At 45.1% G+C, this 24,822-nt stretch overlaps 2 protein-coding genes across 4 annotated transcripts in view; both read right to left on the bottom strand.

Annotated features, from left to right (window-relative positions):
- The window catches only part of abcd3a (ATP-binding cassette, sub-family D (ALD), member 3a), a 201,023-nt gene that overhangs the window by 35,808 nt on the left and 140,393 nt on the right, over positions 1-24,822 (bottom strand). The window lies entirely within an intron of this gene.
- cnn3a (calponin 3, acidic a) lies at positions 11,484-24,335 on the bottom strand. Of its 3 annotated transcripts, none has more exons than XM_070927819.1 (7): positions 24,154-24,335; positions 15,390-15,511; positions 15,213-15,279; positions 14,781-14,885; positions 14,543-14,659; positions 13,557-13,703; positions 11,484-12,477 (listed from the first exon to the last, which is right to left on the bottom strand). In XM_070927819.1, the coding sequence occupies exons 1-7, from the start codon at positions 24,208-24,210 to the stop codon at positions 12,136-12,138; spliced, it is 957 nt and encodes a 318-aa protein (XP_070783920.1). In that variant the 5' UTR covers positions 24,211-24,335; the 3' UTR covers positions 11,484-12,135. The 3 variants fall into 3 exon arrangements, with proteins under 3 accessions (XP_070783920.1, XP_070783919.1, XP_070783921.1); XM_070927818.1 differs by having other exon boundaries at positions 14,748-14,885; XM_070927820.1 differs by lacking the exon at positions 14,781-14,885.

Raw genomic sequence — 24,822 nt, forward strand, 5'->3', positions numbered from 1 at the left:
AGAGTCCCTCTGAAACACGGAAAACACCGCCCTCGCTATTACATTTTTTTTTAATTTTTTTTTACAATTGATAAGACACATTTCTCTATGCTGAATTCCAAAACTGCTCTGAAAGTACTTTTTTATGCACATGCAGCTCGGCACAACGGTTAATGTAACATCCAAAATACACAGATGCAGCCAACACACTTCCCACACATCTCAGGGTCAACTCTTGCACCACAACACTGATTAACGTTTGTCTCCCAACAGTAACATTTCGTCACTCATTGCACGAAGACCTGCAGCATATATCGTTCGTTAGGTTTTGTTGAGCTGACAAACAAGGGACTCACAAGACACACAGGGACGGGTTAAACAAGTTGGAACACAAGGGGTGAGGGCGAGGCACGGCGGGGACCGTGACATCACAATTACTGTTTTTGAAGTAGATTTTATTTATTCATCATTTTATATCGATTTAGTATAAACCAAGATTTCATTACAACAAAAAGAGGGGTCCTTCCTCAGTGCATGGACTGTGCTACCTTACAGTATATGTCACAGAAATGCTGCAACATGCTTCAAAAAGGCTTTGTTTTGAGTAATTCCGCGAAATAAAGTAATTCCAGGAATGCAATACAGAACAATACATATTCACGAGACATACTCGTCTAGGCTAGCTACAGGTGTACTGGTCCAACTGGTAGGAGACCCAGAACACGCTGGGGGGGGATTACATATCTCATGCAGAGCCCTCCAGTCCTGGGCCGTCCACATCCCATGCCAGTTTGTTTTTTTGGAATATTTTTATTGAACTTTTCCAACATCACTTTCCACCCATTTACAGGCATCACACTGTGCACCCGTGAGTCCATGAGCCACTCCAAATAATGCGATTCCTCTTTCAAAGATGGCCGACCAGAATGGCACACGATTTGGGCAGTTCCAGAACACATCAGGATGAAGCCACTCTGACAGCAGGAGCCTGGGAACATGTTTGATAGTCTGCTTCTTCTTAAGTGTAGTATATGTGTTTCCCCAAATCTTCAACCCACTGCCCCTTAATGTGTTGGGGAGACCATTTCTTGAATTGAACTGTAACGTTTGTATATCAGACCTCACTGCAGAGGGTGTCCCCCGTCTACAAAGTTCCTCTGTCCAACCCCGTGTTGGTGGAGATGGGAAGGGAACAAAGAGCTCCTTAACAAAATGACGCACCTTGCTCCTCTGTGACAGTTAACATGAACTTGGTACGGGAAATTCTTTATGAAGTTTCCTTAAGGGTTTCTGAGCACGCAATAATTAAAAAAAGTGACACTTTCTATTGAGGACCAACATTTTACTGTACTTGACTCTGTATTTGAAAACGTTGTTTTCCCATTCACTTCAACTACAGTTTTCTTGGAACAGGGGAAGTGCAGCTTCTGGCCGCCGCGCACTGGCTTCGACGTTCAGCCGGATTGGTTCCCACTTGGTCACAAACATGGACAATCATGAATCGCCAACTGAAAACAGACGAGCGATGAGGTTTTATTTTATCCACGCGCTTTATTTTGACTCGGGTCTATGCTATATTATAATGTTTTACACACTTTTGCTTTTAGCTTTCACCTAATGGCACTTTTAATTGAGGAGTATCATTTTCCACCCCCGTCCCGTGGGAAGGTTTCATCCAGACATCCAAACGTCCAAACATCCAAACATCGGCCTGGCAACAACGCTGTTGAGGTGCAGTACAGAATGCTTTCATTCTTGATGTTTATTAGCATTCAGTGCCTCTTACCCTCAGACTGCCCCTGGCCAGAGTCACTAAACTTTCTTAAATATTTGCAAACAGTCTCAGCAGCATGTCAGCAGGATACTATGAGCTTCACAGCACCCCACCCCCTTCCTTGATGGAGCTCCTCATAGCATTTCCTGTAATCTGGCATAGTTGTCATTGCAAGGTCTGTTGTTCCAGATGTTTGATTACTAAATGAGCTGTGAAACAATACAAGTTGAGAGCTAGAGTCCAGACCTTATCTGGGTTGTTTAGGGGTCATTTGAATAGTTTTGTGACTGTTTGGAGAAGAACCAGATGCAAAAATGGTCCAGGCATTTAGATCATAGCCGTTCTCATGCTTTAATCTCAATCCTCACATCTAAGTGCTTAACTGAAAATACTCAGTCAGGGCCCTGACCCAGAGCTTTGCTCAAGTCCAGTCTCGGTCTCAAGTCTCATGCCTCGTGTTGAGATGGTTTTCTCTCAGAACTGTCTCTGCCTTGTCTGTGTCTTGACTTGGCTTTATGATGGTCTTGACCTGGCTTTAGGGTGGTGAGTCCCGTTAGGTTTCTCTTATTTTGGCCTAGGTCTTCCCAGCCCACCCCTGCCCTGACAGGAAGTAAACAAAACAGTTAGAGAAAGCCAAGTCAAAGTAGCTCTCCAGGGAATACACATAACTGTCGTCTCCTCAAGCTCAACCAGAGGCCACAGTCCATGGTGTGTCTTTCCCAAGGAACCCTCTTTTGCCAAGTTTCCTCCATTTGGATGCGCCACCTCACGTACAAACTTGTGGAAAGATGTTATATTTTAATAGGACCACAAGACCCCTGCCTGTTCTTCAGAACCGTCATAGGGCACATTTAAAATCCTTGGTACAAGCTTCTTCTTTGCCTTTCTACTGTTTTTACAAGCCGGGACATTTGGGATATCCATCAAATAAAGGCAACAGCGGGCCAAACAATGTAATTTATTCCATTTTTTTGTGTTGTTTTGTTCGGTCTGAGTGAAGTCGGCTGCTTTTAAATTTGTCCTGCACTGTCTGGCTGTACTTTTGTCTCCCTCCACTGACTCCATCTCCCTCTTAATGGCCCCCTCTCCACAAATGCAAATAAGGGGCCTGGGCATGTTGATTGTCGAACAAGCACTGTTCTTTCTAAAGCATCGGTTGGCAGCAGTAAAACTGTGTTTTTTCTGTTGTTGCGTTTGTTATCATCCTCTTTGTTGTGATGTGATGGTCTGTCCAATCATCAAATTTAGTTCCAGGCAGAGACCAGCGGAAGACAAAAAGTGGAACTGGGGAGAATGGATACATGTCGCGTTATGTTTCGCTGAGTTCGTGCAAATACAAGACAACGCTGAAAGACCACAACCGGTCCCTTGGAAAACCAGTCTTGGGAGACCTTTTTCTTGATGTACTTGTAGATTCAAACTATGCCCGGTCTTGGACTTGACTTAAGTGGTTCAGTTTTTGTCCTTTTTTTTGTCCTGTCTTTTCACAATACATCGAGTGTGCTACATAGGGTATAAGAAATTCTCTCTTACATGCAGCAATGCTTCAAAATGGTCTTGTTTATGTCTTGACTCATATTAATGTCGTTGCACCTTATCAGCTCCTGCAGTTGCAGAGCAGATACTGTTTTCATCAGGTGGAAGGAAACATGAAGCAGCTCTACATTCTCTGTATTTAGTCTGGCCTGCTGACAACACTGCTGCATGCTTTAGAAACGTGGTGACTGGCACCAAGCAACACTAAAAGACTAAAGACCTGGATTACCCAGCTGGCAGCAGCTGACAGGAGAGCTGGGAACCAGCGAAGCTGCTTTAATCAGTGCTTTAGACGGGCTTCCCAGAAGGCACTGGATGTGGGGGATGAAAAGAAAGAAAGATTTTAAGCAAGAGAGTGTTATGGCACTGTCATTTTGCAACTTTTTTATCATTCTGTTATTATGAGCCTGACATTGGCCATGACCCACATCATGCCCCTCATAAATACTATGAGTATGGTACAGCAGTAAGGGCCTCTTCAATGCGTCATGTGGCTTTGAGATTTGCAGGACTTTGTGCTCTGTGCTGAGTCAACAGCACGAGCTGAAGTGCACGAAGCCTCTGATACAAGCCGTGGACTGTGCTCCTCAGTGTGGGAAGGCTCCTCCTCCTCCTCCTCCTCCTCCTCCCTCCATCACTGTGCTGCTACCTCCTTTCATGGTCATGCGAATATACAGAGAGCGGTGTCAGGGATGGGAGGCACCGTCAGGAGGAACGGCGACATATGCAATGCATGTGGCTCTCACGCTGCGTTCATGTTCTGTCCCTCTTCCTATCCTGTTCACCTCCGCTTCCAGATCAGATCAGTAAAACCACTATGCTTTTAGCTTTTAGGTGGCGAATACTGTCGTGATATACTGCTAGTATAGTAAAGCTGTCTCAGATACATACAACGCTCAGAAACTTCTTTAAACTTTTATGCTACGGTCTGTTGGCGTGGTCAGATATCTGGCTGTAGCTACGTTGTTGTAGGCCGGTGTTACTGCAGACCAGTGTTGTAGCAGCCGATAGGTAGCATGACGTAATGATAATAATAATAATAACGTTATCGATCCATCCAAAAATTCACAGATGACCAAATCATGTATTCCACCTTACCTGAACTGCCTGCATCCTTGCAACAAAGTCATTATGTTAACATTCAGTTGTGAAAGGAGGACTCGAATCATTTACAATCCTTACGTCAAAGTAGAAGTCACACAGTGGCAAAGGTCCTGCCTTCAAAGTCGTAGTAAAAGTACAAGTGTGCATATGATAGTACATTATGAATGATTCATGATTAGCTCATTTTGAGTGGTTCAATCCACAACAGTGTGTCATATTCTGTCATTTGATGTCTAATAACTTCCTCCAACTCAATACAGACAAATCTGAAATAAAAGTCTTGTTCAGGTCATTAAACGAATCAGATTTTAATGATAACCTGGCACCTTATTTCTAGCCATGTGTCAAAAATGTAGGAGTTATATATCCAGTGTTGCTGTAATTCTTACTGATTTAAAAAAAAAAAAAAAAGTAGGTCTTGGATAAAGTTATTCATGCTTTTAGAGGGAGAGATTGCGTAACCCTCGATTTAGCCCAAAGCACTCCGCAGTCTGGTTCCAGCAGATAATTGTGAACTCCTGCGCCCGTACTGTTTGTGTCCAGACTCCTGAGCAGGATCCCCCTGGTCTAGACCTCAAACTAACACAGCATTGTTACAGCATTGTTGAAATTGTCATTTTACCTCGGGGACTTGTGAATGCGACGATGTCCAGTGACTCGCACTAAGAAACAAGGGGCGAGCGGTTTCATTTTAACAGCTTCCACTGTTCCATTATTCACTCCTCTTTGTTTCTCCTTCTATTTAGCTGTCGAAGAATTGTGTAAACACAATTTATTCCAGTCTCGCACGGCAGTCAGAGCGGTCATGTTCAGAGGGAGGCGCCCGTGAGTCGTGGTCACATTGCGAACGGTGAGGATGGGGAAAAAGGCTCTGAGAGGACACACGCAGCATTCAGACAGGATGTGGCTCATTAGAAGTGTTGATCTCACGGAAAAAAAAACTTCAAAGGGAGTCATACCCGTCCTTCTCTGAACCCTCCTTAAATGATGTTTACTTGAGTAAACAGAAATATATATCAGCAGCGCCTGGCAGCATTTCTACTTCAGCCTTTTCCCTTCTTGTGTTCTGGCCTTTCAACACTACAGCCTGCTGGGTGCTTTGTGAACTGTGTGTTTCACATAACCATAACCTTTACCCTAACCCTTAACCTAAACCTAAGACATACATGGAATAAACATACCTTACATTCTGCTACATCTACATTTTAAAAAAGTTCCATGAAAGTGCCTGTGCCCGGTGAGGAAGGTGGGCAAGTGAGTCAGGACCCAGAACATTTTGTAATTGCATGAGACGATGTGGCGTTTCACCATTTTCGTCCAGTCACCGAGTGCTTCAGGGCCCATCAACCACAGGGGAAATATTTTCCTCGCGGAGGTGGAAAGTTTATCACCGCCGGCCTCGTGATCGGGTGTCCCTCTTGGACGCAACGAATGTCTGGACGTGTACTCCGAAGAGTGCCATGGACGGATCAGACGTGCAAAAAGATCCTTTTCCGGATGCGTTGCAAGGGAGGACAGAAGGTGTGATGATGATGATGATGATGATGATGATGAGAACATGTGGCCAAATGCAGAATACAGGGTCGACTAGCATTGTTGTATTACTGCATCTGTAGCTACCCGATACGAGCACGTACAGTGATTATTTACAGGTTTTATTTGATCTCCTAGGTGTAAGGTAACTGCGTATGATGGAGACCGGAATAGCTTGCTGCAAAGATGAGTCGCCAACTCTCTCAGCAGCTCTGAGTGCTCCTGGGTCTGTAGTTAGTGGCTTTGCGTGGGTCTGCGGACTATTATTATAAATAGGAGTGAGAAGAGTGAGAGCAGAGAGCGTGTCAGCAAGCTTTTCATTAGTCATGGGAAAGACAGCTTCCATTTTGTCATCCCCGGTCAAAGAGTGAAAAGTCAAGTAGCAGTTCCGCGGGACATCCACATGGGGTCGTTATAATCACAGACTCAGCACCGAGCCCTGCCTCGGGCCTCCGCTGCTCGACAGATGAGCTGAGCTTAAACTCCAGGCATCAGCTAGGATGTGTCTCACTCTCTCACGGCGTCCATTCCCATAATGCCGTTCAACATCCACATGACGACAGAGATGATCCCGAACGCACAGTGTAGGAATAACAACACACTGAAAAGTCTAAAACTGCCCAGCATGCCTTTAATAATCATGTAAATGATCTGCAGTTAGGGAGCTAGAGGCTGTAAACTTGCTTTTACCGAAATAATAACTGATTGACTCACGTAAGATAATGTGCACGCGCTTGATCGTTCTATCATGAGACTCCAGTGCAGGCTGGTCGGAGTCACCAAGTTATTGCAGCAAATCGTGTGAATGTCAGTGGATTTCTGCGAACTGTGGAAAATTCAGGCATGCCCGACCTCATGCATACTCGATTAATAGCTCCATGAGTTGCCTCACGTCTAAAAAAAAAAACCCAACAGCATACCAAAGATAACTCTATTAAGTGGGTAGGGGGCGAATGAGGATTTGGTCGACTGCAACACGTCCGATAGCGATGAAGCTGATGAGGTTTTGATCGTCGGCGGTCTTTTTAAACGGGTCCGGCGAGCTCCTCCAGAGGTGAAGTATAGGCAGGCTTCACCTCGGTGCATCTTGGGACCAACCAGCTTTTACAGGCTCCCAGCAGGCGAGGCCAACCCCTCAATGAGGTAGGGAGGGGGCCTGAAAGAGGGAAAGAGAGGCAGGCCAAAACAGGTACAGGTACGGTCGAGTTAGTCACATGCATTAATGGGATTAGAATACGTACAGATGGAGAGAGAGAGGAGGAGCTCAGTGCATCATGGGAAGTCCCCCCCCCCCTCCCTCCCCCTTCCTTTCAGTTTTGTAGACTGTCCCTCTGTTTAACTTCTGTCCTTCTATACTCACTGTAGCTGCAGCTCTAAGTTTAGAGTTTGGAGATAAGGAATGCTTTTTGTCAATGAGAGGCCTCACACACACACACACACACACACACACACACACACACACACAATTCTATTGAGAGAGAGAGGGGCCCATCGGTCCCCGAGCCAAGGGATTACACACCAGATCGTAAGCTCCATCAGAGCAGTCAGCTGAAACTGACTCTGGCTCATCTCCGAACAAAAGCTGCTGAGCAGAGCTGGAGGGGTCGGGGCGCTCCCTGCGGAAAGATCTGCAAGGAGAGAGGGGAGAGGGCGGGCGGACGCCTGTTGAAGCTACTACATTGGAGGCTTTCCTAACGAGGTCAGACGGAACGACGATGTCATAGTGTTTGACAAAGAAATGGAATAAGATACATTGAATAAATTCGTTTTGTGTCTGTTATCTGATGTCATTATTCTAGTAATGCGTGTAGCTATAAAATGCAGCTTCCTCTTACGGATGATATTCTACTGCAAACTTGTCGAATGTTGAGTTCTCCCTCCAGAACACAAGGTCATCACAAGGTCATTCATTGAACTGCACTTTGTTCATTGGGTTTGCAGCTTCTCGTTGTCCAGGTTGGCCGTGTTTCCGCCTTTTCTCCTTCGCGGAGGACGGCGAGAGGTTCAAAATGTTTGAACTTCTGGACAGTCTCTAAATTCTTCTCGTCAGAGTCGCCCGCGTAGATGTCAAGGCGTAACTGTATGCAACACTGCCATTACTGTGCTGTGCTCGGTGGCCATTTTGTGTCAAAGTCTTCCCTTCACTGAGTTTGACATAGACATTCAGCAGAGCCCCCCCCCACACACACACACACACACACACACACACACACACACACACAACTCCGGGCCCCTAGCATGGGCCGTCGCTCAGAATAATCAACGGCCCCCGTCAGTTCGCAGGAATCATACGTCCGCCTTTCCCCTCTCATTGTCCCAGTTGTCCATATGTCTGCCAGAACGCAGCACACACCTCCTCCCGTTCACTCCCTTTGCAGCGGTGCATTGAATTACAGCCTGAGGAGGGGGGTGGGGGGGGGGCAGCTGGAACTCCCATGCTAATAAAGTCCAGGCCTTCCATGCCGAGAGTGTTTCCACAGACTCCACAGCTCCTGACTGAAAACGGGGACACTCTTAGGAGTTGTGAATGTGGAACTGATTAGAGCATCTCTCAGGAAGACTAAAAAGTGATCCGCTGTGTCACACTGTCGGACACACTCCTCCAAACCTCAAACGTACACCTCATCGATTCAGGGATCCAGTGTTCTGACGCCGCACAGACGTAGCAGCCGAGCGCTGCCGTAGCTGCCCGCTGGGCTCGTGAAAGTGATGCTACTTTAGATGCATTTATCATTTAAGTATTTGGCACAAAAACACCTCTGACATGTTTCTGCCCCCCCCCCCCCCAGCAACATGTGTTAGGCCTGGGAGGGTACCACCGAGTTGGTTTCTGCTCGCAACAAGCCGGGCCTGCAGGACTGGTTGTGTTTTTTTTTTGTTTTTTTTTATGCCTTCCCTTTAAGGGCCCTCTGCGGTCGCCGTGGTTACCATGCCTTTTTGGACTCGCTCTCTATAATTGAGTCTTGCGTTTTCACCCTGGATTCCGCAGTCCTGTACAAAGCAATGATTATTCCAGAGCAGTGGACGGGTTGGGGGGGGGGGGGGGGGTTAGGCTTTGAATGAATGCCATTACATTCTCATGAAGCCCATTGGCTGCTCACTCTTTGTCTTCCACTCTCTGAAATCGCCGGGTGCCTGACTGAAGCCACAGAACAGACACAAGCCTGTTTGGTTTGGTCAACTCAATCGCATTGAGGGATGACCCTGGAGGACGAAGAGGACCCCCCCCACCCCCCCCCCCCATCACTAAAACACACTCTCAACGGTTCTTCAGACAGTCGGTACTTCATTAGGCAGCAAGATAAATGAATATGTTTGAGGTCTCTGCCGTGTTGAGATCCAACTGCCCGTTAGCAAGCAGAGGTGCGGAGTTTGAGAGGAGGTGGGGGATTTGCCTGACGGGTTAGGGGTTTAATGAAAGATGCCACCAAGCCGCATCATGGGAAATGTACCGATCAGAGAACTGCGCTGATTTTAACAGTCAACCTGTGCAGCTGCCTCCATCTCACGTGTGCTTGCTGGAAGACGTGCAGCCCGTTCTTAAGCCCGCTAAACTCTGATTGGCCGATTGTAATGATAATAATAATAATAATAATAATAAGCGCCTTTCAGGGGGACCCAGGGATGCTTTCATTAGGGCTGTGCATCTCTGCCTTATAAGACGACCACATCTAGATACATGGGCTGCGATACGATTCAGGGACGATACGTTTTAACACAGAAGGACTCGGTGCTCTTAACATTTGTTTAACGTAGGACATCCATTCTGCAATATAAACTGAAAATGAGCCAATTCTATGAAAAGCGGCATCGCTTGCCTTCCTGCAACGCTAAATCACTGGAGTAGCCCTCCTGTGGCCCTCACGCATCGCGGCCTCTGAAATCCCTTCTGATGGAGGCCAGTGACGTCTCTCCCGCGCCTTGTGTCCAGCACAAGAACGGCAGCTAGCATCAGAGGGCGTTTCCACGGTGAGTTGCCATGTCGACAACATGTCGATACAGCAGCTGCATCATTGGAACGTTCCGGACTGAAATCGGCCCGCTTGACCTTTCCTAGCGTAAAGTCAGGACTGGTCTGACTTGCTGATGCTCATTGCACAAAATCCTTATCCTAAAGATATTAGAAACGATTTGCTCGACTTAATTCGTTGCGATGTGGTACTTTTACGTCAATATCATTTGTACGATAATATCACGACGGAGAGGTCAAGGCCACTGAGGCTCCCCGGAGGCTGACATGTTTATTACAACATTGTAAGTGTTGGAACCAGCAACCTCACAGCCTTACCAGATGTAGGGCTAAAAGTCTTTAAAGGGTGGAGGTATATGTATAAGGATGTGGGTGGGGGGTCGTAAAAATCAGGGAGCATAAATGTGCTCACTCTGCTTCGTAGATAGGAGACGCAATTCGTGCAAAGTGGACGCGGCAGAGGAGGAACTGTGTCCGAAGTCTGGGGGGCGGCTGAAACGAAGGTGCTGCAGATATTTTCTCTTGACTAATCTTCCGATTGGATTACTCAGTTTACTGTGCGCAAATACAGACTTTGGCCAATTCAATTCCCAGTCAAAACGTGCTGCGGTGTGCTCCACGCAACAAGTCTTGTACGTGTATTAATTGTAATAATAATGTTGCATCCGTTACGTCACAGGTTCAACGGTCGTTCCAAACGCAGCACTTCCTGGGCTTCTCTAGATAACCAGTGGTGCGCAGGCGTCCACGCAGGTGTTAAGTATTCTTAAGCACCGTTACAATCACAATGTCCTTTTCTATTATGACAGAAACTCTAGATTGTTACATACCAGACCTCCACCCGTGGGTAAACATATTCCCGTCCAAGGACAATGCTGCACATTACTGAGCTCTACTAATGCACAGCGTGTTGCCGGGCTGCCATCACTGTACAGTGCACAGTATATTCAATGCATGCTGAAGCCAAAGATTATGGTCCTACCTTTAGTCTTTATTATTATTATTTTATTGTATTTTCTTTATTACTTAGCTCATTTTTTTGTGTGTGTTTTATGAGTTGGCTGCTGCAACACTGTGACTTGCTATTATGTCCGGAGGTAATGGAATGAGACATATCAGGCTTTGTGTACACAGACAGTGCTTGTCAGTAGGATCTTTTCACTGCTGGGATTTGACGACTACAGCAGCATTATAGAACATCACCGGACATACCCTTTAACATTGTGTTAGCCATTATACGTCGACATACCGGAACGCCTCAACCTTTCAGAGCGTCGGCATTTCCACTGCACAAGGAATGCGGCACGAGATGCCTCCAGGTGTTCTTATCGCAGATGTCGACACTTTGAAGCTGTAGCGGGAAAAAAAATGTAGCAAGCACCTCCCGGCCAATGCGGCCGGGACACGTGATGTGTTTGGTAACAACAGTGTGCAGACAGGCTTCCAGAATTGAAGAATTTTAAGGCTTTATTTATAACATACCGTTGTCTTTTAACGAAACCATATAAACAGTGGACTGTTTTACAATGAGGGCCACTGCAATAAATACAGTTTGGGAATACAAGGGGGGGGGTTGGGGGGGGGGGGGGGGGGGGGGGGGGGCAATATGAAAATATATACGTCATGTAACGTGAACAAGGAAGCCTGGCTGTAAAACAGAGTCAGCTTGGGTTTGGTCATCTGCACTATCTGAACAGTCATCATGCTCATCATTATAAGGAGAAAAACAAATACACTATCTAGTGATTAAATGTGGTACAAAAATGTAAAGAATACCAAACTGTGGCTGGGTGTATGAATACAGACAGAACACACAGAGTGGAGATGGGCACAGAAATCAGTCTATTGTTGGGGACTACACATGGGACAATTCGGCACAGTTTCAGTTCAGGAATGCAGCAGCCTCCACTGACGCTACACCAAACGATCACTACTTCAGTGTTCCATCACTAAGACGTCTTTTTAAAAAGTGGGTATTAAAAAAAAAAGAATGCTCTTCAGCTTAAAAACATTTGTAATCTCTGCGTCTCATTATTCTACGCTACTACAACTTCGTACAGCCTTTGCCGCTCAGATCAAAAGAGTCTAGGTGGAAAGAGGAAAGCCCCCCCCGAGGCAACATTTCATTTCATGCTTCGAGAGGAGAAAAAAAGACTAGCGAGGATAGCAAAAGACTTGCTCTGTTGTGAAGTCGATAAAATACACTCGATAATACTGCTCTTGGAGGTGGAGGTCTCCGCTAATAGTCAATGCCCTGGTCGTTGTAATGGGAGCTGTAATTGTCGTGGTAACCTCCGTGGTACTCGTCCTCCTGGAACTCGGCCTGATAGTCACTGTCGCTGATCTCTGAGCCGTTGGTGCCGGTGCCCTGGCTGCCGTTAGCGTGGACGGCTGGCTCCGTCGAGGGGGCGCAGTACTTGGGGTCGTAGACCTGCCGTCCCAGGCCGTACACGCTCATGCCCCTCTGAGACGCCACCTTGTTGGTGCCCATCTGGAGGGAGATGGTGGAGTTGTCCAGAGGCTGCAGCGCCACCTTCTGGTCATAGATGTCCCTGCGGGTGCCAGGGGCTGACATGCCCGCCTGTGGGAAAACCACCATGCGGGAGAAACTTTACAACATGACCATTAATATATCTGTTCTAATTGGACCGGCATTCACATCAATCAAGGTTAGTGATTACATTGTAAGATTATTTAACTGAACTAGAGTACTTCTGCTCTCAACAAAAGTTCAAATAATTGTTGCCGTAATAACTTTGCAGGGTTGCAAATTCCTCTGAGAGCATTATAAACCTCTGTGTTTAGTGTTTTCGGGATCTTACAGGCCTTCACATTCACGGATCGGTTACTCCGACTTGGACTTCCTGGATCCTATTTCATGTCTCGCCGGTGTCTGAAACAACACGCCTCCGCCAACACAGCTCCCTGCTCTGGTCTGAATGCCGGGCAACACTAGATAATCCGCAGAACCGCAGTATTCATGTGTAACAGCGACACTGTTTCTGGGAAGAGATGAGCTTGACGCATTCCTATATGTACTTTTTCAGTGCTGTTAACTCCATTCCATTCGCCTAAATGATACCACTGGATGTAGTTGAGAATGTCTTTTCTGTATACTTTGGGTGAACTGACCTTTTAAAGAATAGAGCTGCTTCACCAGGTGAAATCAGCTTTGTACTATACCTCGGGTTTTAAGCTATTTTAATGTACTTTAAGCCTGGCCGGTAGCTGGTAATCAACTCTGAAGACACTGTCGTAACATTGCATGAAATCAAGACTTTTTTTTTCGATTTTTTTCGCCAGTGGCAGCGAACTTTGCGGCTGAAGTAACTACCTAACAGCACATGCACTTTTCTGTGGTTGCACGCTCTCGCACACCAGGAGAGACTCGCTTCCCACAACAAACCTGCTAGACTACATCGCATACACAGGTCACCCACGAGGCCAAGGGGGAAGGCTCGGCTGGTAACACATAGGGGCACAGTTAGGCTGTGGATGTGCTAACCTGGCCTGTTAAAACACATAAGTTATTGCTGTCACTGAAAAACTCTAGCTATATTCATTCATGTAATTATTAAGTGAAAATATTTGTTAGTCATATTGAAATGAAATTTAAAAAATCCAATAAGACCAGTATTAAAAGGAGTGGGTTTTTTTTACTTGGCTGGCTCCTTTGTTGGTTCCCATTTGCAGGCTGATGGTGGTCTGGTCGTAGGGCTTGTCAGTCTGAGTCTTTGGGTCATACAGATGTCGTCGGGTACCATAAGCAGTCATTCCAGCCTGACTCGCACACTTGTTTGTCCCCATCTGAGGAAATGAAGGTTATTTAAACAATCAGTTTCATTGTATCAGATCTGGAGGAACTATTTCTTTATTTCAAAAGACAGTAAAAGGCGTTTTCGGACCAAACTCCCCAGAGAACTCCCCAACTTCAAGGGCTTTTTTTCTATTTTCATTCACACAGCCAATAGGAATGCTGAAGTGACATATGCCGGCTGGCAGTCAGTATAGCAACGTCACACTCAAGATTTTGCTTTGACAAGCCATTTCCCCCATCGCACATACGCTGAATTAAGCCTGGTAAAGTCTGTCCATTTGTCTGTGTTTTGGTACATTTTAAAAAGGTCCCATATTGTAGAAAGTGAGATGTCCATGTCTTGTTTGATTATAAAGCAGCTCTAGGTGCTGTATAAATAGGGGAGCTGCAGAAAGGGCCAGGAGGAGATACATAAGGACTTTTTTTTCAACTGTGAATCATGCAAAGCTGCTCTAGTGGAGTCCCAGAATAAACATATAGAGCTGGAAATGAGCAGAATATGGGACCTTTCAGGCTACCGTTACAATCGTGTTCAACCAATCAACGTACACCCATACTCTGAAGTAGGAGGTAAAAAAAGTCCCTCAAAAACAACGTTCTAAGAGCTAAGACCGTTCCTAGTTCAGAACTCCGGTCCGAAAACGCCTGATGTATCCCTGTTTCTGAGAGTTTCAGAGTCCCATGATTAGTTTCACGGCAGGAGAAATGAAACTTGTGCTAAAGTGGTTATACTGAAAGCTAAAAACCAAACATAAACGCTCAGTGATGTCAGCCTGAAGATATCAGTTCATGTGCTGACCTTCAGAACCACTTAATCAGCCATAGTTACCTGCAGTCCAATGACACACTGACCGGCCTTGATCTTCTCATCATCAAAGTGTCGAGCCTGTTTGTCTGCATATTTCACCCCGATGTCGATCTTTGTGTCCATACCTTTGGTCTTTGCCTAACAGAGAGGACATGCTGATCAAAGGGACCGACGAGACATTAGATGTGTTTCCTATAACAATGCTCTGCACTGTGTGTTCACTCACCATGCTGGCCAGTGCGAGCAGTGTGGTCTGGACTTGAGTCATGTTCCCATTTTCAAACAGGTCATTGGCCTCAAAGATGTCATTGGGCTTTAGGCCATAGGCCAGGATGGCTTTGATGAAATTCCCAAGGTTTTCCAGCTGCAGAGAGCAATGGGAAAAAAAAAAAGAAAAAGAGGAGTGATGGGGGTTGGGACAGGGACTCCCACAAAAGCAGGAGGAAGCAATAACAGCAGAAATAAAGCCGTTAATGAAAAGCGGCGAAAGCTTCATGAATGAGTCCACTTCTCGTCAAAGCGTGGCATGCTGTGACTGGTCTTAAAAAGGAGCTGAATGTCCTCTTTGTGGTGCTGACTTCTGACAGGCTTTCTTTAAAATGACTTTTTTTTTTTTTTTTGTTGTTGTGTTATTAGCAGGCAATGTGAAACGCCCCGGCATAATATGGGACCTGGTCAGAACAGGCCTTACCTTGTGCCAGTTCAGCTGTGAAAGGTTGATTTTCTTCACTGAACGGGGCTGCAGCTTGTTAATGAGCCTAGGAGAGGAATGAGAAGACAATGTGATCTATCAACCGTGGAGGGGGGGGGGGATACATTCTGGTACAAGTCCTGCCGTCACAGAAGTTGTGCCTGCAACACGACTCACTCGCAGAGGATGACTCCGTCCTTCAAGCCTTTTTGGAAGTTCTCTCCAATAGACATCCCGGTTACCTCCTCGATCCAGAAGCGGAGCTCCTCCTCCTTTTGTGGGTCATATTTCTGAGCAATCTGAAAGATGAGACCTCGCGTTAAGTCCGCATTAAATCTATAAATACCAATGAGGACGAATAAGTTCAATCCGCCCTCGGCCATTTTGCCAGTCAGCAGTAAAATTTTGAGTTCTTCAACCCCCAGAAGTCCTTTAAAGTGACACGAGTCCTGTTCCATCCTTCATCAGACACCCAGCTGGTACACACTCACTATGACCGTCAGTGATAAGAGGAGGAGTAAGACTAGGTCTGAACAAACGGTTGTTTAGTATTTATTTATTCATTTTATTTTACAGGCTGTTACAGCAGCAGATACCCATCCAATTTACTGATAGATGATGGAGAGACCACAAGCGACAAACCACCTGACAGGGAGGTGAGAAGGTACTTACACATATTGACACACAGACCAAAGACCCATAACAACGAGACCCTGCCAGACCTGATTAGAGGGAATATAATTCGGACCTGGCCTGCCTCAGGCCCTGCGTCAGATCTTTGTTACTAAGAACCTAGTCTGGCTCACCGGAAGCAGGCTGCTGGGACAAGTCTGGCGACTGTTTCAGTCTGTTTGCAAAGTCGGTGCTGTTAACGGGTCCAGTGAGGTCCTCCAGTGCTGAAGCATAGGCAGGCTTCACCTCTAGGACACCGAGGACCAGGTTATGTTCGTCTTTTTTAACAGTAGAGGTTGTAAAATCACATAGTCTACATACGTCTTTTACTATTTTATGATTTCATGTGGAGTATTCTTTTGCTGGGATTTAACCATTTTAATGGCCAATGCCAGACTGACAATGGGTCGAACCAGACCTTTCTCCAAAGTGTGACCCCAACCCTGACTGGTTCACACAGGATCCGAATAATAAGCTGTTTTTGAGACTAACGGACACGGGCATGACTTTAGCTAAACATCTAAGCTCATTAGTTGCAAAAACCTGACTAATTCTCTGCTACGATAAGTGGCTTTTCATATTTAAAAAAAAAAGAAACGTGGAACAGAAACAAGCAACAGCTTCAAACCGCTCAGCTTTGTTCTCCCTTCTGCCTTCTGGAGTTACTACTTACTGTAACTAAAACACTAATAAAGGCTACTTTTTGTCAGTAAGGAGAGACAAAAGTTGCCTCTGGGTGTAAGGGTGGCTGGCTTTTTAGGCTCAGAATTAGTAAGTCTTTGTTGTGAAATCTGTTACGATTTGGCGCTATAAATAAAACTGAACTGAACTGAATGAAATTATTGTATAACTCAAACTCAAATGAGCATAATAGCAAAGCTAAGCCTGGGATCTTTCGACCACTCGGACAGATCTGTGAAACCAGCTGGGAGACACTCTTTCACCAGTGAGTTTTGATGGCGTTCCCGGTGTTCTCCCTTTTCTGCCCTCTCTCAGCACTGCCCAGGTGTGCTGCATGTTTGATTGCTCAATGAGGTGCACCTGGCCTGGGAATGAAGCCTGGTTTTGCTGCCTCTCAGCCTGGGATTTTGTTGTGTTTTGACTTTGGGCTTTATGGCAGTCTTGATTTTAGTATCTTGGTTGTTTGTATGTCTTTATGTTAATAAAGTCCAAGGCTTTGGTTGTTTTTAAAGGCATTTTTCTGTAGTTGATTGGATCATTGGTGGAGTGTTTGGCTGTATTTAGAACCGCCGACAAATACAGAAAAAAACATGTGAATTTCACGTTTTCCACATGTATTCACATGAAAAATATGACCACATGTTGCAACATGTACATGTGAAAACATGTTAAAATCACATGTGAAATATGTGAAAACATACTTTGCACATGGGAAACATGTGGTTTAGGAACATTTTTGTGGTGTAACGTGTGAAACCCATGTAAATTCCCATGTGAAACCATGTTGCAACATGTCAACACATGTATCCACATATGGAGCACATGTGGAAATCATGGTACCACATGTTGTAATATGTGCTAACATGTGGAGCACATGGTTTCACAAGTAATCCCATAGGTTTCACATGGGAATTTACATGGGCTTCACACATTAAAACCACAAAAATGTTCCAAAACCACGTTTCCCATGTGCAAAGTATGTTTTACATGTGCAAAGCACATGCGTTCCACTTATTTCACATGTAGATGTACATGTGATCACATGTTTTTGCACACGTGAAATTCATGTGGTGTTACTGTAAGGGAAGTATGCAGTATATACTACATACTGGTTTTCATGTCAGTATGCAGTATGAAACTGTCAAACCCATTTATTTTGCAGTATGCCCGGCCAGGCTTAGCCGGTTTCCGGTTTTGGAATGCAGAAGTAATAATCATACAGGTTTCCTTGTGAGAGTCGGAACAAGCTTTTAAATGAGGCCTCGTAGATCTAATATGAGTGGAGATTCAGTAACTGGGCTGCTAATTTCTTATTTCTCATTTTTCAACTCCCCTGTTTAATGCATGGGACATCACATAGGTTTTAAACCTGTCTACAGGTGATTGATAAAGTTATTACAAAAATGGCCACGTCAGGTACAGATCGGTGTGAGTATTGTATACTGGTAAGTATGTGTCAATTATTTTCTGTTATTATTTTTTGTCCCCAATGTCTTCTATTTCTTTTTCAAACCAAACACAACTATATCATGAATCAACAACAGCTTAATGGTACACCATGTTATTTGAAAAGTTGTCATATCTTGGTTCTGCCAGTTAAAGAATGGGTTTAGGATCTGGTTCAGGATCTTTAGACTCAGCTCTGACTGATCAGGCTCACTCGCTGTATGTATGCTCCAAACATGACACAAATGGCCTCACGTTAGGTTAGGTATAAACAGAACTGAACACACATGGGGAGCAAACACCTCGGTCAGTCACTCTCAGCTGCAGTCCTGCACGTCTGAGAGGACAAGAGCCAGGATGTAGTTTTAAAGTTAAATATTCACCAGCTGGACCTGTCACATTATATGTCTAATTATAATACTATAATCCCACAAGTGAATCAAATAAATCTGGCTAGTCCTGTTACGGAGCAACATTATCATTCATTTGGGGTGCTGTTTGCGTCCACCTGATCAATGTAAGTCCAATAAAATCACTTTACTCTTTTAGCTCCGTTTTTTTTTGGTTCCTATCAACTCCTAAGGGTTAAACGCCCCCCCATGTTCACCAGCTTAGTCTCTAACTGTGTCTTGTCTGCTGTTTGGTGCCGAGCAGGTAGTGCACAGTGGGTTTTTAAGCCAAAAGCGATGCTATGAGAGCAGTGATGGTGAACCAAAACAGTAAAGTTGCAGCTGAAACTCACGATAAAGCTCTGTAAACCCATTCAGGACAGGCCCAAACACTTAGTTCGACGTGTTCTCCAATCACGTCTAAAGTCAAACTACTGTAGTTCACCCAATGGATAGCAAGTTTACACAGCAGCGCTATGGGAAAGGTTATTGGGTGACCAAAATCAATAGGTTTTGTAACATGAATAAGGACTATGCTCCTCATTGATCATGTCACTATGAAAATAGCAGAATACTGGCGAGAGTCACCATTATCTGTTCACTGTTTTACCGTTTACTCAAACTCTAATGACTCTGGGGTCACTGGTGGTACTGGTCTTCTCATCGGCTGCTCATTTACAGCAGGACAAAGTGTCCACTTCAGTTTATAGTCAGAACCCATCTGCTGTCCTGAGGACAGACCAGCAGTTACATACTCTCAGTTTGTCTGGTAGTGTGCCTCTCTTGCACACAGATTCACAAATGCATTATTAGAAAAAATATACCTCAATTTCAAGCAAGAACCTTTTTCAAACATTTTCCTTTTTCAAAAGTCAAGCATTGGGGAAAAAAAAGAAAAAGGGATCCAATTCTCTTGACGGATCCATTAAACTGAGCTTCTGAGGGAATAATCTGGAAGGTTACGATTTGAGCGCGCTGGAAGCGAAAACCAGACAACCCCCCCCATTTCACCTACGTACCCAAAAGCATTTCCTGATGACAGCCCAAAATTACACGCATTTGGAAAATAGTATATAGAGGTTGCTATTCACTAATATACAGTATAACCGTCTCTGAGCTTCACAAACATGCAACATAGAACATACTGCGGTGAGATGGGCCATGACATCAACTGGGAGTCTAACTTCCAGGAGAGAAGAAGAAAAGATTTAGGGCTGCAACTAGTCAATATTTGCTTTGACTGAACAATGAACAATTGTTTGATTGTTCAGGCTATAAAATGCTATGCCCATCAGAATGTATCACAACGGTGATAATTAGTGTCGCCACGATACTGGAATTCCCAACTTCCACACAAGACAAATATAACAAGGCTGTAACATGACAGCGAGGTACGACTCCTTGGCTGTGAGGTCTGCTACTAGCCAAGCTTGACGCCAGGTGTGAACAGGGCCGAAGAGATGAGCCGGCAGAACCTGATGAGTCAGTCACCACGGAGTTCACGACCCCGGTGAAAAGACGTGGGCTGAGAGGTTCATGGGAGAGAGAGCTCTCTTGTTGTTTATCACGAGTCAAGTGTGGGAAAAAAAAGATGGTTAAATTTAAGGTTTACGAACGACACAACATTTAGAGATACAAACTGTAAGTTAGATAGAATAAAAATGTGTCCTTTACAAATGCTCCTTTAGGCCAGTTTCTAATCATCTTGGAGGTAACAGTCAAACATCAGAAATGACTTACTTATACATTACTTTCAAATCTCCCCCGTGCTGGGCCACCGGCCCCCGTCAAAAAATATACTTGCCACCGGGCCTAACAGCTTTTCTGGGGGAAACCCTGGTACCTCATTGTGTGACAGAGGTCCTTAGCTTAAGCTGAGAGGACCTTTACATGGCACTATGTTCCAAAGCCCACCAATCCACCACTAAGGGATTCTTTTTTTCTTTTTTTTTTCACCTGGCCAACAACACAACTTGTTCACAAATACTGTACATTTACCATTCACAAACTAAAAATCAGGTTTACAAGCTTGGGAGCGTTCAACTAAAAAAAACCCATTGCCTTCGAGACGAGGGAACCTGAAGTGTAAAAATACTGACTCATTTCCGGGTTTTAGGCCTCATTCCTGCAGCGCTCTATTTAACAGGTTTTTTTTTTTTTCCCCCCACAAAACATATTTTAGAGATAAGAGAGCCACAACTGGCTTGTACCTGAAATGTATGTCTACTCCCCAAGCTAGAAAAACACTGTGATGCCAACTGAGCGGAGGGAAAAGTGAAATGCAACGGGCTGAAGGCCCTGTGGATGGGGTCCTCATCAGAGGAATTTCAGGAATGTGATGTATGCAGCTCGGAGAAGAGCATGGACTACTGATCACACTAGAAGCAATGGAACCCAGATGGGCCCCTGCCTGTCCTCCTTCCTTTGTTTATGTGCAGTCTCTGACAGAGGAGGGTTTTTACTGCCATGAACTATGTGACTGTAAAGTGTAAGGGCTGCAGACAGATTTAGAACACAGTTGCCTCCAAATGGAAAAAGGAAGGAATTTGAATGTCAAAATCCAGAATTCTGTCAGGCGAGTGTATCCAGCTCCAAGCTGTCTGTGATACTTCATATGGAAGGATAACAAAGGATAAAAATGGAGAGAGTGAATACTGATACTTGTGTTTTTTGAGGGACCTTTCCAGTGTTTCTGAATGTCTTTCTGCCATTTTTACTTCAGTATCAAAGCATGCCGTGGTGTTTTGTATTGTTGAACATTAAATTCTTTGTAGTCTCTTAAAGTTCTGATATACATACTGTACAGTGCAGACATGGTTCTATTTATACTACATTGACTGCGTGGATGCGTTCACAAAATGTGCAGTCCGAGTACGGTCCTTGCACACAGTCCACTGTAAACATTTTGGGCTGCATGCAGATGTTTTTGAGGATGTCCTTGAGGACCCTAATGGACATGGGCCAATGACAAAATTCAACAATGACACCACTTTGCTTCTAGCAATGCGGAACAGACGGCAGGGGACAGCATCGAACACACTGACGTGGACCCGGAACCACCTGGACTGTTCTCAGACGGACCTTCAACCGCAGCTTTCACACTTCAGACCTACCACACAGCCTCGTGACTCATCACAACCTTCCAACCAGCCCCAAGGTATCACAGTGCCCTGGCATTACGGACAAGTCCATTATCAACCTTGTGTTGCAAATCCCATCAACACACTAAATGGGGTTCAAGGTTCACCCTTGGCCTCTGAAACAGCCGTTGAGAAAACAATCTAAATGGTCCGTTCAGTAGCTACCCTGGAGCTTTTGATCACGTCACATGAACTTTATCAGCAGAGGTTTACCCAATCTTCATGACATTGTAGATTTTCTTTGGATTGTTTTCTCAACGAATGAACTTTGAACTTCGCGTTTTAGGCCAACATTGGTAAGAGGTCAGGGAAAAATATAAAATACAAGCACTTCAACTTAAAGTGGTACTAATCTTACGAACCACAACATATACTATACGTGATACTTTGAACAGTGACTTCAACGATTAGCAAAGGCTTTCAGGACAGTAGGTTACCAACTACTCACGATTTTCCAAACCCACGATTCAATTTGACTTTCAATTTTAAGGCAGTGACATGCAGTTCCCTGTTAAACACAACCCCAAAGTCCCTGGCTCAGTCTTACCAGTATGTCTCTGCTCAGTCTAGACTTTCTTGGTTTCCACATTCACTCTGCAGAACTTATAGTTTAAGTGGGATAATCACAAACAAGCGACTCAGAGGAGTGGGGGGGGGGGGGGGCAACCATATTAAGGAGAACTGGACACTGCAGCCAAAGATGACGCCCTATTCATTCCTATGAAAGTTGCTCACTGGGCACATTCGCCAGAACAGCCTCCGCGGGCTTCCTCGGTGCTTCCGTGTTTTTTGGCCATGCACACGCGAGCCCTTCTCCAGCCAAGGCGGTCGAGAGCGTGCCCGTCGGAGACTTCTGCTGGTCAGGCCTGCCCGGCTTCCTGTTGGCTCCCCACACACACACGAACGGGATAAAATCATTTAATCATAAGACTTTCCAAACGTTACTGAACCCCGAATGGCTCAAATTCTAATAATAACAAGAGTCATTTCGGGGGGGAGGGGGGGGGGTGAATGTGACGCTCAGAAATGTTTTTAACAGACAGCTCCTTTTTCCAATGATTGCGTAGGGGGGGAAAATGCTTTTTGGCTCAGTGTGTGTCGTGTGATGAACGCGAAAGTCCACTATGCCAATTCCCAGCCCAGCTCTGTTCCTAGGGACTTGGGTGGGGGGGGGCTTTTAAGTCACCACATTTCGTACTAAAAGGTGCTGCTGAAGTGATGGCAAAACAGTCCCAAAAAACTAAAAACTAAAAGCACGCATTTAAAAATGGCGAGCAGTGATGTAAAGTAGCCAACATGTGATTTGCAGACCTGTATCACCGTAATGTGATGAACACGCACTTGTGTCAATGTATGACGATGCACTCGGGAGGATGTGAACTTGCTGCTTCTTGTGACGTCATCCAAATGGTCGACATTTCCCACAACCCCCGCAAGTCAGCACCGGACCACAATACCACCTTTCACCTATGTTTCTTTATTTTAACGAATAAAGCTGAGACACCTTTTTTGAAGTGCGGCCTCCCTGTTGCTCTGCTGTAAGGATTATATACTATAGGCCTTAATTATTACTGTAATAATGGAACACACCTATAATGACACTACTACGTGGCAATCTGATTCCAAAACAGTGCATGACATTCAAACACAAGACAAGGCACAGTGAGCGTATCAACAGGCTAGGTATCGTACATATATACATATATATATATATATATATATATATATATATATATATATATATATATATATATATATATATATATGCTAGGGGCCAGCTAGCCAGCCCCAGCTCCGCCCTACACTAATAACCCCCCCCCCCATTATATTCAAGATTCTTTATAACGCAAACAGCATCACACAGCCCACAACGTCGTACAAAAAAAAAAGAAAAAAGTTCACGTTAGCCCCACGGCTCCATTTTAAAAGCGCCCCTGTGACGCAACCGATAAACAAAGAGGGACGGAAGGAAAGTTAGCTTCCCATCACTGAGGGAGAAGAAGTGGTGTCGACCTAATGTCTGGATGTTCACCCCGCTCACTGCTCGGTGGCGGACGTACACACACAAACACACACACACACAGTTTAGGAGCTGGGTTTTAATTCGTTTTAGGGGCTACGTCCAACCCCCCCCCCACACCCTCCAGGTTGACCTTAGCTAAAATCTCAACCGTTAGGCTCCACTTGGCTCACATTCCTCGGCTGACATAACGTTAAAAAAGGTCAAATTTAAAAGGGAGTTTTACCGAATGCGGCGCGTTCCCGTTCTTTTGGTTTTTTATAGCTACGCCGAAACGGCGAGAGGCTCCCAAAATTCGGGGAACTTTTTTTTCGGGAAATTTTTGTTTTTTTTGGGGGGGGTAAGTTAAGCAAGTGGACATGAACGAAACTGGCACTTTGTGTGAATAGGCCAGTGTTCGTGAATGGGAGAAAGAACGAGAGGTTTTCCAATGCTGGTCTGTCCGTGAAGACGGCACCGCGGATACAAATGCGTTAGCGAAGCCTTTGTTAACTTTTTAAAAAGTGTCTGAAAGATGCTTTTTTTTTTTTATCTCTCTCTCTCTCTCCCTCTCTGAGACACAAAAAGGTAAAGACAAGGACTGGGACACTTACTTTGCTTCTCACTTCAGCAGACAGTCCGTAGGCTGGCCCCTTGTTAAAATGTGTCATTTTTTCTCGGTTTCTTGGTGAACCCAGATGAATATCCTCAGCTACAGAGCAGCACAGAGCCTGCTGTGGGGGGAAAAAAAGAAAAACCTCCTCTCAAGCAGCGGTTGTTTCGCCGCCCCCCCCCCCCCCCCCTCCAGCGTGAACACCAGGACCGGGAGGAAAGTAAATCCGTGAGTCTTAACGGAGAAGAGCACCAGAGATCCCACTATCTGCAGGACAGGCTCAGATTGCAAAAAAAAAAAAAAAAAAAAAAACAAACAACAAAAAAAAAAATCGTTAAATGATCGACAGCCACGACAGCCAATCAGAGCAGCAGGTTTTCTATCGGGTTACTCCCTCTCCTGAAGCTCTCTCAGTGTGTGTCAGCCTGGGAACAAAAACACAGGGGTTTCATTCAAGTCTGCAGCCTGGGGAAGACTGTGGCCAGGCTTGAGCAAAGTAAGCCAGTACAAGTCAGAATTAAAGATACGACCAAAGTGATGCCCTCCCCCATTGGTATCATCTTTTCTTTGTTTTTCCTCTTTTTTTTGGAATCGGTAGGTTACCTGAGATCAATTTGAAATTGTGGCTCCGCTCACAGGTCAGGTAGACACTATGACCACCTATTATAAA

The sequence above is a fragment of the Enoplosus armatus genome, chromosome 21 (assembly GCF_043641665.1).
Source record: "Enoplosus armatus isolate fEnoArm2 chromosome 21, fEnoArm2.hap1, whole genome shotgun sequence".
NCBI classification, from domain to species: domain Eukaryota; kingdom Metazoa; phylum Chordata; class Actinopteri; order Centrarchiformes; family Enoplosidae; genus Enoplosus; species Enoplosus armatus.